Source organism: Mustela erminea, chromosome 9 (genome assembly GCF_009829155.1).
Source record: "Mustela erminea isolate mMusErm1 chromosome 9, mMusErm1.Pri, whole genome shotgun sequence".
Classification (NCBI taxonomy): domain Eukaryota; kingdom Metazoa; phylum Chordata; class Mammalia; order Carnivora; family Mustelidae; genus Mustela; species Mustela erminea.
This window is the reverse complement of record NC_045622.1, coordinates 5356191-5371103: the sequence shown is the minus strand read 5'-3', so window position 1 is coordinate 5371103 and position 14913 is coordinate 5356191. Positions and strand designations below refer to the sequence as shown.

Genomic DNA, 14913 nt, shown 5'->3' with positions numbered 1-14913 from the left:
CCCACATCCCCTCCAGCAACCCTGTTTGTTTCCTAAGATTAAGAGTCTCTAATGGTTTGTCTCCCTCTCTGGTTTCACCTTGTTTCAGTTTTTCTTCTCTTCCCCTATGATCTTCTGCCTCGTATCTTAAATTCCCCATATCAATGAGATCATATGAGAATGGAATATTTTTAAACCTAAATAGTACAAAAGTTTACACAGAAGGGTAGTATATTTCATAAAGTAAATGCAGTATTAAATATACAGCACCACATCATCAAGTGGCAAAAAAAAAAAAAAATTCCATCATCAGATTATTCCAAGTGATTATAAAAGCATATTAGAGATAATATAAAATTGTATTCATAAGGAATTTTTCAGTTTATAAAAGCACTTTCTCCTGTTATACCATGTAACTGACCTCCACAAATCCCACTGCACAGAAGCAGCTACCACTACATATCCTTCTGAAGGGAGACCCCATGGAGCCCAGCACAGATCTCTTTAGCCTGGCATACACAGATTCTAAGATTTCATCTATGCCAATGAGCTTTTTACTAAAAACTACAAGTGTACGAACATAACTGACCGAAATGCACACTTTAAATGCAACTAGAGACTAAACAGGACCTTGCACTCGTACACAGTGAAATCTGGAGAGGAATGCGTCCGAGTTTTTACCATATTGGTTGTAATGTACTCGCAACCTCCCAAAATGTATCTTTATTAAGAAAACTTGTCAGTAATAAAAAAGCACACTTGCAGAAATTAAATTGTAACATATTTTAGGGAAGAGGGAGGGAGATCATTAACAAGGAATGTCCTATTTCTTTCTAAAAATACTCGCCACAAAGTTTCACACAGAAGCCAAACACCTAGTTCTAGTCTTTCCCACATGTTTGTCCTTTTAATTAGTCTTTAAAAGCAGAGCCCTATATCTGAGAACACACTGAACCCACTGCCATTTTCTACAAACAAATGTTGATACCTAAGGGTGGAATGTTTAAAACGTAAATTTATAACCTTCTTTGTAGTACTGCTGTGTTAAGTATTTTATCATTTTCTTTAAGCACAGTTTATTGTTACAAATATACCTATGTAGAAAAGGATGATCTAACAGCAGCTTATTAAAAGTAATCTGCTTCAAAGATACCCTCTTAAAAGATTATGAGAACTTTATGTGATGTTTTACCTACTTTCAGTTTCATTTCGCTTGATCATGCCTTGGCACTCTGCTAAGATAGTCTCCTTAAAGGATGTCACCAGGGCATTTACACAGCATTCCATGAGCTGAAATATATCAGAAATTGGTCAAGGCTATTATAAGCAAAAACCTACTCCACCCCAGTTTGCTTTTTAAGCTCCATAAAAACCACACTGTTCAAAAACAGCAAGAAAATGAAGCATAATGAACGCAGACCTTACTTACCTTTACTGCAGGAGAACTGAAGATGGGCACTCTATACTAGTTTACCACAGTACTTTTACCCCAAGAAAAAGGCCACAGAACTTAAGTTCTCTTTAGAAATTTACATGGACATCCCCAAGGAGGGGAGGAAAAAAAACTGAAAAATATACAAAACAAAATGAGGAAAAAAAAAACCCCCAAAACTCGGATGAATTCTTTTCTGGAGAGAACATGTGTTAAGATCAGAGTCTAAAACTCTAAATACAGTCATCCAACAAACCATCACTGGACGCCTACTATGTGCAGGCAGCAGAGAAGTGGTCAGGAGACAAGACTAGGAGATAGCCCCTGCTTTGGAGGAGGAGCGCCGTCTAATTAAGGGTAGGGAAGAAAGCAAACATAAACTAATATATACAACACAGTTAAGTGGCCACACACACACACACACACACTCACGCCCAACAAACAAAAAAACACGCAGAGGACGACATACTTCTGGAGTAGTTAAAAAGCTCTCACCTACAAGACGAAATCTAAACTGAATCTTGAAAAATAATCACAAGCCCAAAATGGACTGAGTATTTTAGCAGTAAGAAGCAGCTGAATATGATAGTGAAGAGACAGAGGGCAGAAGAGAAAACTAGAAAGGTAGGCTGGACCCAGTTCATAAAGCAAAATCTATGGTTTGGTATTTTTGTTCCATAGGTAGGGTAGGGAACAAAGAATCAAAGGTTTTCCACAGAAGATAAATGCAATGAATGTCGGCTCCCCTAAGAGCAGGCTGGTCAACAAGGCGGCTGCATCCCTGGGGAACACGGGTCTGGGGTTCCGGCAGTCCTCCACAGAACCCACCCCCGGCGCCCCTGCTCCCTCATGTCACAGAATTACTTACTCCTCTTGCAGGCATCAAGTAAAATGACCAGGCTGTGAGCACTCACGCACAGAACGCACACTAAGGCTGACATACATCTTATGAAATAAAGTACTAAGGAAGGGAACTGTTTAAGTCTTGAAAGTTCTTTGTTAAAAGTTCTACTTGGAATGGACATAACGTTGATAATCAGTGAAACTAAATTTAGGTAATGGGGATTTATTATATTATTCTGCCTACTTTTTAAATATTTATAAATTTCTGTAACAAAAAGGTTTTTTTCAGGCCCCTTTTTGAGAACTATGCTAACAATTTTAAAACCCACGGATGTCGATTTCCTAAGAGAAACAATATACACAAGAAGTGGTTGAGAAATTTCTCTCTTGCCAAGGTGTTAAGGTCTGTCCCAACTCCCGGGTAACCTCCTGTCGTAGCCGCTCTGGACCGTGCGCGAATGCGCACTCCTGCCCAGAGCGGCGAGCCCAGACTCACAACAGGGGAATCTAACTACACAGAATGCAGGGGGAAGAGAGAGAGTGCAGAGTCAGAATGAGCCCCGAGCCTCTGTCCCTTCATCCCAGTTTCTCTTTCACTGAAAAGTCACAGCTGTGTGACTGGGTAGTTGTCCAACTTCTGCAAATTCCAAAAATCCAGCATGTGTTTTGAACTGTTGTTCTGAAATATGTTAATGGCTGTAATCAGCTTTCCTTAACAACAAAAAAAAGCAGAGAGTCATACATAGTAACAGTGAATATTACTTTGTAGAACTTTTGTTTCTGATACATGCAAATAAACAGAGTGTATACTAAACCACAAAATGAAATGGCTTTCTTATTGTGGGTTACAATGGGGATTAAAAGGAGAGGACAAGATAATTGAAGAACCTGGGGCACCTGGGTGGCTCAGTGGGTTAAAGCCTCTGCCTTCAGCTCGGTCATGATCCCAGGGTCCTGGGATGGAGCCCCGAATGGGGCTCTCTGCTCAGCAGGGAGCCTGCTTCCTCCTCCTCTCTCTCTGCCTGCCTCCCTGCCTACTTGTGATCTCTGTCAAATAAATAAATAAAATCTTAAAAAAAAAAAAAGATAATTGAAGAACTGAGCAGAATTTAGTAAGTCTTAGATGACAGGAGCTAGGCAGCCTGCTGAGGCGGTTTCTGGTTTGATAGGTCTAACTATTAGAAAAGGAGGTATCTTTCAATGAACACTTAGTCTGTACCAAACGCTTTCCATACATGACCTTACACATGAGGAAACCAGCTCAGAAGGGCTAAGTAACTTGCAAATGTTACACAGTCAGTGTCCACGAGGTCAGGGAGGGGACTCCAAAGTCTGCAAGTTCTGTTACTACAATGACAGAGCGAGTATATACTTAGCGATGGCTACATGCTGAGAACTGAGTTAAGTGCTATAAGGAATGGAGAAGTAGAAAACATGGTTTAGGGGTGCCTGGCTGGCTCAGGGGTTAAGCCTCTGCCTTTGGCTCAGGTCATGATCTCAGGTTCCTGGGACTGAGCCCCTCACTGGGCTCTCTGCTCAGGGAGAGCCTGTTTCCCAGCCTACTTGTGATCTCTTTCTCTCTGTCAAATAAATAAATAAAATCTAAAAAAAAAAAAAAAGAAAGAAAACACGGCTTATACCTTCAATAATATTACAGTCCAGCTAGGGGCATGGAAGTACACATCTCAAAATCTATGTATAATTCCCATATAACAGAGGCGGACTGGAAGAAGTTCAACTCCCTAAAGGCAAAGATATGGAAATACATGCCTCATTAGGACACTATGAATTTCACAAGGACCCAGACTATGTTCACTCACAGCTGTTGTGTTCATGGCCCCAGCCACAGCATGTGCCTGATACACAACACAACAAAGCAGACTATAATTTGCTACTAAATCCAGCAGCAGAAACAGTAGGTACAGTGGAAGCTCAGTAAGAGGAAACTGTCGGAAGCCTACAGAGCTTGTAGTGATACCACAAGAGGGACTATAAAGATTCTGAAGAATTTACAGAGGAAAAGGAGAAAGTAAAACATTAAGAAAACAAGTAAAAAAAAATTCTTAAAAGTTAATCCAAGGGAAAAAAATGAATTGGAAGAAGTTTAAGAATGAGAAACTACTTATTGGAGTAGAATGACTCTTTCCAGATAGTATTAAGTTAGGAAAATAGGTTAGGGCCGAATTATGAAGAGTCTTGAACATCAGGTATAAGAAATAATGATACTATGGTTTCTGAGTAAGAATAATGAAAATGATGCTTATGAAAAATTAGCCTGAATTCACAAAAGAAGAAATATAAATGGTCCATAAGAATACAGATGTCTAGCCTCAATAATTTTTAAATGCACATAAAAAAATTTTTTTTATCTACAATAGTAGGAGATTGTTACAATTAATAGAGTGACAAAATCCACATTAGCAAAGATAAACAAGACACATTGCTGATGGGAGTAAGAATTACTGCCTTTCTGAAGATTGGTTGGTATTATGTAGAGATTTGTAAAAGGTACATACCCTTGGCTTCAGCAATTTCATTTCTGGTAAATTCCATTCCAAGAGAATGCCCCATGTGTACGTAAAAGTGTTAAGGAAGTAATATTCACAAGGAATAAACTACAGTAATAACAATAATGAAAATGCCCATTATTAGGGGATAGGTTAGGTGTATTTACTAAATATCTATGATAAAATACAGGCACTGAAAATAATGTTACAATACACTTCTGTGTCATATAGGGTAAAATATACAGAATGTCACACATTTCTTTGAAATAATAAAAGGAAGAAAAGAAGGAAAGGGAAGGGAAAAGAGAAAAGGAAAGGAAAGATAACAGGCAAGGAACAAGTGAACAGAACAAAACGATGACTGTGGCTGAAACCGGAGGCTGGCTATGGGGGCTGGGGTTCACTGGACTATTACCTCCAATTTTGTAAATATTTGAAAATTACTATAACCAGGCTTTTATTTTTTTAAATAAAGAGATTAATTAAGGCCTAAATCCTTAAGAGATGAAAAAGTCTTTAGAGAACTATCTCATGTGGGCAAAAAGAGGAAAGGGAGACTGCATGGTGGCTTTCCCCTTGCTACAAACGAGTCTTGTTTCAACAGGTCAGTTCTGTGAGGGCAGAGACCATGTTACTCTTTCATGTTTCTTTTCCACCATTTACCAAAACACTACATAGAGAGTCAACCCTACACATATACTTGTTATTTGAAAAATACATCTCGAAGGAAAAGGGTAGTGATAAACCATCTCTCTCACCTTGTATTCCCTTTCTGTCTCCTTTGCTAGCTTCCGTGAAGAATAAAACTTTTTGCCACATGTCATCAAGTCCTGTATTTTGCCTGAGATGAGCACAACTTCTAAATCCATAGAAATCTCTCCCCAGAGGTCTGCAAGGTGAAACACTTTAACTATCAATGTGCTTGATGTTTTACCTTCCTCTATAGCAAAACTCTTCGAAGATGATGCCTGCCGTAAAGCACAGCAGGCACTCAGTACTTGCTCAGTGAACGGATGTGTAGGTCTGAAGGCGACAGGTGCGACAGGAAGGCTAACGGACGGCGCAGAGTCTTCTTTTTGCACAATTAATTCTACTTCACTGAAATTTATTACAAAGCAACAAGAATGGTTCTGATTTTCATTAGTTATTTAAATATGTACAAGTAATAACTTGCTTTAGCTCAACTATAAAATAGGAGATGAACTAAAAATCATCCTAGGTTTCTCCCTTAAGACTTTATCATTATAAGATCTTTAACCATACCAAGATATCTGTAACGTATTTAAGAATTAAGTTTATTCTATGTGTGGCAGGTTATTCTCAAAATTAATTCCCCTTGGCCTTTCTGGCTTGGTTCAGATTTCTTTATTTTACCATTATAACTAGGGGTACTTCCTTCATTTCTAAACTATTTACATAGGAACTATACGGAGCAATGAAAACTTGGACTTACTCACCTTGACTTTTTTGAAATCACCCTCAATATACTAAGATACTAAAAGTTAACAAATACATACTTTAAGGTTAGTAATCTGTGACTTATGACCTTGCTGCTAATTCAGTTTTTTTAATCAACGTTTTGCTTGGACAGTCAGATAGTTCCTATCCGAGAATCAGCAACTTTCTCCAAACCCGAGCCCTAACAGTAAAAACTACATGCCAGGCGCAGTGTTTTATTAAACTCTGACAACACATGCGGGCGTCACCCCGTCTCACAGTTAAGGAAACAGGATTACAAAGGCTGAGCAACTCGCCGAAGAGCACACTGCTAGTCAAAAGGCTACAAAGGGATTCAAATCCTCATCTCATTCCACAAGTATGCCCCTGACCCCTAGAACACACTGCCCCCCCGTCAGCGCCGTGTCCCCGAGACAGGATGGAGACCTGCCACCACCAATCCATTCTCCATCCCACCACTCCATGGCACGAACAGCCCATTTTATCTTACTGTCACTCTGAAGACCGGAACCAGATCTCCGGTGTTACGCACAACTCACACAAGGCCTAGCATGTTTTAAGTGCATAATAAATACGAACTGAATGCCCTCAGGGAATGCCAAGATATATAGGACAAACACCTAAAATACAAACAGCCACAGAAAAACTTTTAAAGGGGCGCCTGGGTGGCTCAGAGGGTTAAGCTTCTGCCTTCAGCTCAAGTCATGGTCTCAGGGTCCTGGGATCGAGCCCCACTTCGGGCTCTGTGCTCAGCAGGGAGCCTGCTTCCTCTTCTCTCTCTCTGCCTGCCTCTCTTTTTACTTGTGATCTCTCTGTCAAATAAATATGTAACATCTTTAAAACAAAAAAAAAAAAAAGAAAAAGAAAAACTTTTAAAAAGTTATTTTAGTTTAAGGTTTTTTCTCCCATTTTCTTACTAAGTTTCACCTTTTCCTGCCCGTCGTGTGTCTTCAGCAGACAGTTCAAAGCCTCTCTGGTTTGACACAGACGCTGCCGCTCAAGTGCTACAGGACCGGCCAACAGCGGAGCTCATCAGAATCGTGTGCATCACTGGATGTGAGCGGGGCTACGTGAGTCTCCCAGGAGCAAAACTAGAACCGTGGGCCTCTGGGCTTCTCAGGCAGTACTTAGGCTCTGGGCTAAGTTTTGGACTGACTGACTTTTCAGGTTCTCCACTGAATAGCAAATAGCTCAAACACTCTAAGGGCTGTCCTCTGGAGAAGCCAAATTCTACGGTTTGGACACATATTTCAGACACATGCACGCTGCCACTGAAGCACGCATACACACGTGGGCAAAGACACACACAGAAAGCGTGAGATCCAAGTGTGGGCCCTCAATTCGAGCCGGTTCAAGTAGAGCCAGGCTACGTAAAACCTTGGAGCCAGACTCTTAGCTTGGTTCAGATCACACACACTGAAGGACAGGATGGCGGCAACCATGGTCCCCACTCCAACAACAACCAAAACACTAAGAGCTGTCCAAGGTAGCAGAGCTAAGAGTAGAAAAACACACATGCAGAAAGCTCTCCCAATGTTCCAAGTTCCTAAACCCACACATCCTTCATTTTAGTCTTAGCCTTGAATTTTCTATGCAGGATTTTACACAAACTAACACATCTGCCTTTTTTTGTTTGAGATGGGTTCCTGCTCCCTGCCACCAAGAGTGCAGACGAACTAGGCATGTGTAAGGGCAATCCCGTGTTCAAAATCCTGATCGAACTCTGCTCTCTTCTTTATTCACCGCCACAGTGCTTACCGTCATCCTCAGGAACTCAAGACCCAGAACTGGACTTCATTAGAAGCCAGCTTCACCGTGTCCCAGCAGACTAAGGCCAGCCTCCCGCGGTCTCTGACCCTCAGTGTCTTTACCTATAAAGGAGAAACAATGACAGCATCTACCTACTAGTTCTCCCTCCGAAACGCGTCCTGAATCCTTCCACTTCTATATTCATCTCCACTGCCATCGACATCTCTCATCTCGATTATAATTTAGAATCCAAATACCCCACTGCAACCCAAATGCTCTTCTGGGGTATGAAAATCAGATCACACCAGCTCTCTGCTTGAAACCCTTCAACAGCCGCCCACTGCACTGGGCTCCTGCTCCCCGTGCTTCCAGCTGGATCGTTCTCTTCCCCTCACCAACCACACTGTGGCCACGTTCCTGAAACAAGCTAAGCTCCTTCCTGATTCACAGCCTTTACCCTAGCTCTTCCCTCCACCTGCAAAGCTCTATCCCAGATCTTTACAAGGCTAGACCCCGATCATTTAGGTCTCAGCTCCAATATCACTTCGAAAAGACCTTCCCTGACCATATTCCATAAAGCAAAAGCGACAATAAGAGCGTTACGGGCGCCAATTCATTCTCTATGGCATGCGTCTATTTTATGAAGAATCACTTACACTGGGACACTGAAAGGACTTGGTACATACTTCCCTAGGCACTATTAGAAATATAATCGGCTCCTTGTATAACCATAAAGATTTGATAGACAGACAAGAGCTGAGACAGCGCTGAACAAAAGGAAGAAGTAAAACTCCACTATTTACAGGTAACAGTATATTTTATACAGAAAACCATAAAGATGCCACCAAAAAACTGTCAGAATAAACAAATTCAATGGTGCTGCAGGATATAAATTCAATATACAAAATCTGTTAGATTTCTTTACACTAATAACAAACTAACACAAAGAAAATAATTCCATTTACAACTGCATCAAAAAGAGTGAAATATGGAGGAATAAATTTAACCAAGGAGGTGAAAGTACTGTGCACTGAAAACTCTAGGACACGGAGGAAACAAGGAAGAATAAGAACGTTAAAATGTCCACACTACCAAAAACACACAAATGCAGCGCAATCTCAACCAGAAGTCCAAGAAGACCACAAGTCCAAGAAGTCCTAGAAGAAAACCCAGCGTTAGGTGATACCCAACATGTACAAAGAACTCCTACAACTCAGTAGCCAACAATAAATAATCTGACCAAAAAATGGGCAGAAGATCTGCACAGTCGTTTTCCAGAGAAGACACACTGACGGCCAACAGACACAGGAAAAGGTGATGTCACTCATCATCAGGAAACGCAAATCAAACCCACATGATCACCTCACACCTGCCAGAATGGTGAGTATCAAGAAGGCAAGAAATAACAAGTGTTGGCCAGGATGCTGTGAAGAGGGAGTCCCTGGGCACTGCTGGTGGGAAGTAAAATGGTGCAGCCACTGTGGAAAATGGTATGGAGGTTACCATTAAAAACAGAACTACCATATGATCCAGCAATTCCAAATTGCTGGGTATTTATGCAAAGAAAATAAAAAACTAACTTGAAAAAGATAATGTAGCCCCTTGTTCACTGCATCGTTTATGATAAACAAGGTACGGAAACGACCTAAGTGTCTGCCAATGGTTGAAAAGGTAAACACACTGTGAGACAGACACGCAATGGAGTATTATCAGCCAGTAACACGAATGAGGTCTTCTCATTTGCAGTGACTTGGATGGACCGTGAGAGCATTATGCTGAGTGAAATAAGGCAGAAAACAACAAATAACATATGATCTCTCTCATACGTGGAATCTTACAAAAAAGAGAGAGAGAAATAAAATGCCCAAACTCATAGATACAGAGAAGAGACTGGTGGTTCCAAGAGGCAGGGGGCCAGAGGTGGGGAAAATGTATTTTGTTTTTAGCTTAAGTAAACTGAATAAAAATTTTCAAAAACTCATTTTTTTGTTTGTGTACTAGTCTTTCTCGGTCTTCCCTTATCCGAATGTTAACTCTGTAAGAGCAAGGACTTTGTTTTGTTCACGGTGTACCCCTTTCTACTCGCCTCACCACTAACAGAGACCAGATTCATATTTACTGAGTGAATAAGCGCTCCCTAAACATAGGTCAAAAGCCTTAATGAAGAAAAAGCAATGAAAGGATTATAATCTCTCGCTCTAGGATCCCATTCCTCATAAATCCAGGGCACATTCACCAGCAAACACACACAAGCTTAAATTATCTATTTTGACCCACACCCACGGCCGGGAAGGAAAGCAGTCCAGTGGAGAAAGCACTAGTGTGGAGCCAGGCGACAGGCTGGAACTCATTTACTCAGGAATACCAAAGACAATGATTTCTCATTACATTTCACAAAGTGCTGTACAAGGAGGGTGATTATTATTTACACATACTCCCCTCCTCCAAATTCTAACTTAAAGCTCCTCAGGAGCTCTTCAACTCTTATTAAGTATACAATCTTTCAAGAACTGGAGAGGCCTCTCACAATTAGCTCCCCTCTGACTCTCTACTCTGATTATTCCAAGAACCCAGGCTCAAATCTTTCAATCACTCTACGGGCCATTAAAACGTCTTTTAGCGGGGCACCTGCGTGGGTTAAGCCTCTGCCTTCAGCTCAGGTCATGATCTCGGGGTCCTGGGATCGAGTCCCATATCGGGCTCTCTGCTCTGCAGGGAGCCTGCTTCCTCCTCTCTCTCTGCTTGCCTCTCTGCCTACTTGTGACCTCTCTTTGACAAGTAGATAAACAAAATCTTTAAAGAAAAAATTTAAAAAATAAAATAAAATAAAATGTCTTTCAGGAAGCAGCTGGCTGGCTCAGTCAGTAGACCACGTGACTCTTGATTCTCAGGGTCACGAGTTCAAGCCCCGTGCTGGGCGCTGAGCTTAGTTAAAAACAAATAAATAAAATGTCATTTAATGATTTCTTCAAAATGCCTCTTACAGCCCTTCCTTTCCATTAGTTTATCATCATGTACGTAGCTGAACCCCTTTAGTGACAACTAAAAGCAAGTCTCTTGCCTCTTTCAGCCCTGTCATACACACGCCAGCAGATGAACCCCGCAAAGCGCAGCTTCGATCCGCTAGTCACGGATGGTCAAGGCTCTCCACCACCGAAGCACTGGTTCTCACACCCTTCAGACCCAACACTCCCTTTGACAGCAAACCGTTAACTGAAATTTACCGACATTATTACCTCAAGAACACCGATGTACATCTCTAATTACGACACAGAGCGGAAAGCAACAATTCTTTATAATGAGTCAATCTGTATTTCAACCTGTAAAGACGTGGTCACAGCCAAACGGGAAGGTATAAGGAAAGGAGTCAGCCGCCTGCACCTGTGTGTGGCGTCACCGGGAAGGGGACGACTGGGAATGTGGTGCAGCAGAAACGCTGGCGACCACATACTGTCACAGTGGTGCATACTGGCACTACTGTGGGCGACAAAAGCTTCTGCAGTAAAAATACGTCTAAAGCCCAAACAGCAATAAAAATATTATCTTTCCCCAACTTACACAACAGTATCATCACTGGAAAATACAGTGTATTATTAATATCATGTAAAAATATTTTGGTTTCTAAGTAAAATACAACTCAGTTTTAAACTCGGGCATAAACAAGACTTTCACTGACCTGTGTGGCCAGTGGGACCAGTGACTCAGTCCTTCTGGGATGTGATCTAATTTCTGTTTATGTGGGACAGGGAGAGCACTGAGTCATGTAGCATTCCTGACCTCGTTCACTAAAAATCAATCTCTGTGACAACTGAAAAAAGCCTCCATAAATTTATATACTATTTCCTAGAGGTAGATGTTACCTTTATTGAAAACCCCTGGCCTGGAGATGTCAGTTCAAAATATATTAGCCTAGTTCAAAAACATTAACCTAAAATTCAAATGTTCTCCACAATGAGACTGAAATCTGCCCTCTACTTTTCAGACTAACTTCCAAAACTTTCCGACACACAGTCTAGGCATCAGAAAAAAACAGTTTATCAGCTCCCCACTTTTTCCCCACCTTTTGCTTACTGGCATCTTCATGTTGTGATATTTAAACAATTCACAGCATGACTCACTTTCCATGGATTCATCTCTGTCATAATCTACTGTATTAATGAGAAGCAATTTTAAGTAAAAATCTGTATTAAGGATCATAAAGATATTATTATCATTACATAATAAATTTTACAACTAAACATTCTACATATAAGCAACTTAGAGGAGGGGCACCTAGGTGGCTCGGTGTATTAAGCATCCGACTCTTGATTTCGGCTCAGGTCATGATATCAGGGTCGTGAGATCGACCGCTGCATCAGGCTCTGCGCTCAGAGTGGAGCCTGTTTATGATTCTCTCTCCCTCTGCCTCTCCCATGCTGCAGCTTGCTCTCGCTCCCTCAAAACAAAACAAAACTAAAAAAAATTATGAAAGGAAAATCTTGGGAGTAACTTTTACTGGCTATATAGGATATGTCAAAATCCCTTTGGGGCAAAAATGTTTATCCATTAAAAAACAGGACACCAGGGATGCCTGGGTGGCTCAGTTGGTTGGACGACTGCCTTCGGCTCGGGTCATGATCCCGGAGTCCCGGGATCGAATCCCACATCGGGCTCCCAGCTCCATGGGAAGTCTGCTTCTCCCTCTGACCTTCTCCTCGCTCATGCTCTCTCTCACTGTCTCTCTCTCTCAAATAAATAAATAATAAAAAAAAAACAAAAACAAAAAACAGGACACCATGGGGGCGCCTGGGTGGCTCAGTTGGTTGAGCAACTGCCTTCGGCTCAGGTCACGGTCCCTGAGACCCGGGATCAAGTCCCGCATCGGGCTCCCAACTCCATGGGGAGTCTGCTTTTCCCTCTGACCTTCTCGCCTCTCGTGCGCTCTCTCACTGTCTCTCTCTCAAATAAATAAATAAATAAACCTTTAAAAACAAAACAAAACAAAACAAAAAAAATAGGACACCATTTTCGTTCTTAAAATGGAAGAATGGCTTAATGTGAGGAACTCTGTAAATGTGATTTGCTGAATTAGTCCAATGGAGCAAAATGCCATTCTTCATAACATGTTTTTATTTTTATATCTTATTTTGATTTTAGCATCACAGGAAAGTTGCAGAAACAGCACAGAGGGCCCATATATCCACCACCTAATGGGTAATGTCTTACACAACTACAGTATAACTACCAAATCCAGGAAAAGAGTATACCACTATTAACAAATGACAGATCTTGGGGCGCCTGGGTGGCTCAATGGGTTAAAGCCTCTGCCTTCAGCTCAGGTCATGATCCCAGGGTCCTGGGATCGAGGGTCCTGGGATCGAGCCCTGCATCGGGCTTTCTGCTCCGCGGGGAGCCTGCTTCCCTTCCTTTCTCTCTCTGCCTGCCTCTCTGCCTACTTACGATCTCTGTCAAATAAATAAATAAATAATCTTAAAAAAAAAAAAAAAAAGACAGATCTTTCTAGAAATTCACCAGTTTTCCCACGAATGTGTCTTTCCTACTCCAGGACCCTGTCTACAAGCCCACACTGTTCATTGTTGCTTAGATCTCCTGCTCTCCCCCAGTCTGTGGCAGTTCCTTGGTCTGTATCTCTCTCTCTTTTTTACTTTTTTGGTTTGTTATGATCTTGACACTTTTATCTTTCTTTAAAAAAAGAAGGGGAAAAAAAAAATATTTTATTTATTTATTTAAGAGAGACCGAGCATGAGAGGAGAGGAGGTCAGAGGGAGAAGCAGACTCCCTGCAGAGCTGGAAGCCTGATGCGGGACTCATGACCTGAAGCCGTGGCTTAACCAAAGGAGCCCCCAGGCACCCCGATCTTGACACTTTTAAAGAAGAGTAGTCAGTTACTGTGTAAACTGTCCTCCAATTTGAGATTGTTTAATCTTTTCTCATTAGAATAAGGCTATGCTTTTTTATCAGAATACCACAGGAATGAGGTATTCTTAGTGCAGAGATACACCATGTCAGTATGTCCTTATTACTGGTGATGTTAACCTTAATCACTTAAGATAGTGTCTTTTGGGTTTCTCCATTGATTTTTCCCTGAGTAAATATCTTGGGGAATATATTTTGAAACTTAACGTACTCCATTTTACCTCACACTTTAATTTTAATATCCATTAATGGAGCTTGTCTACAACTTATTACTGTGATATTTGCTTAACAGTGATCGTCAATTTCCCTTCATGTTTGTAAGGTGCAACTCTTCTGTAAGAATGAGTTTGAGCCTCTTCCAAATGTTTGATGGCCAGTATTAGGTACATATTTTTGTCATGTGTCTGTATCTTTTCCCAACATTTTTCTATCGGGTGCTTACCCATTTCTGTTCAATTTTTATTTACTTTATTTTTTAATTTAAAAGACTTTATTTATTTGACAGAGACATAGTGAGAGAGAGAACACAAGCAGGGGGAGTGGAAGAGGAAGAAGCAGGGTCACTGCTGAGCAGGGAGCCCCATATGGGGTTCGATCCCAGGACCCGGCCGGGAGCATGATCTGAGCTGAAGGCAGACGCTTAATGACTGAGCCACCCAGGCACCCTCATTCCTCAATTTTTAAAAGTTCTTTATACAGCAGGGCTAACAGGCCTTTCTCTGTGATATATGTTGCAAATATTTTTTCCCAGAATGTCAGTTCTCTTTTGACTTTATGGTTCTTTCTGCAATTTAAAAATGTAGTCAAATTCATCAATCTCTCCTTTTACTTGCTCTGAATTCTGAGTCATGTTAAAAAGCCTTCCCCTACACCAAGGTTAAAAAAGGAATCATTCTTGTACCTATATGATTTCATGTTTAGTGTTTCAATCCTTGACCCATTTAGTGTTTATTCTTTTGAATGTTATAATACACAATATCATCTTTTTCCAAATGGCTACTGCGTTGTCCCATCACCATCTTCTAAGTG

At 41.2% G+C, this 14913-nt stretch overlaps 1 protein-coding gene across 1 annotated transcript in view; it reads right to left on the bottom strand.

Moving 5' to 3' along the window:
* Positions 1 to 14913, bottom strand: part of CUL5 (cullin 5) — a 91650-nt gene that overhangs the window by 25833 nt on the left and 50904 nt on the right. The window contains exon 8 of the mRNA XM_032359275.1: positions 1176 to 1269. Coding sequence (XP_032215166.1) covers positions 1176 to 1269 — 94 coding nt within the window. The remainder of the gene's footprint in view (positions 1 to 1175; positions 1270 to 14913) is intronic.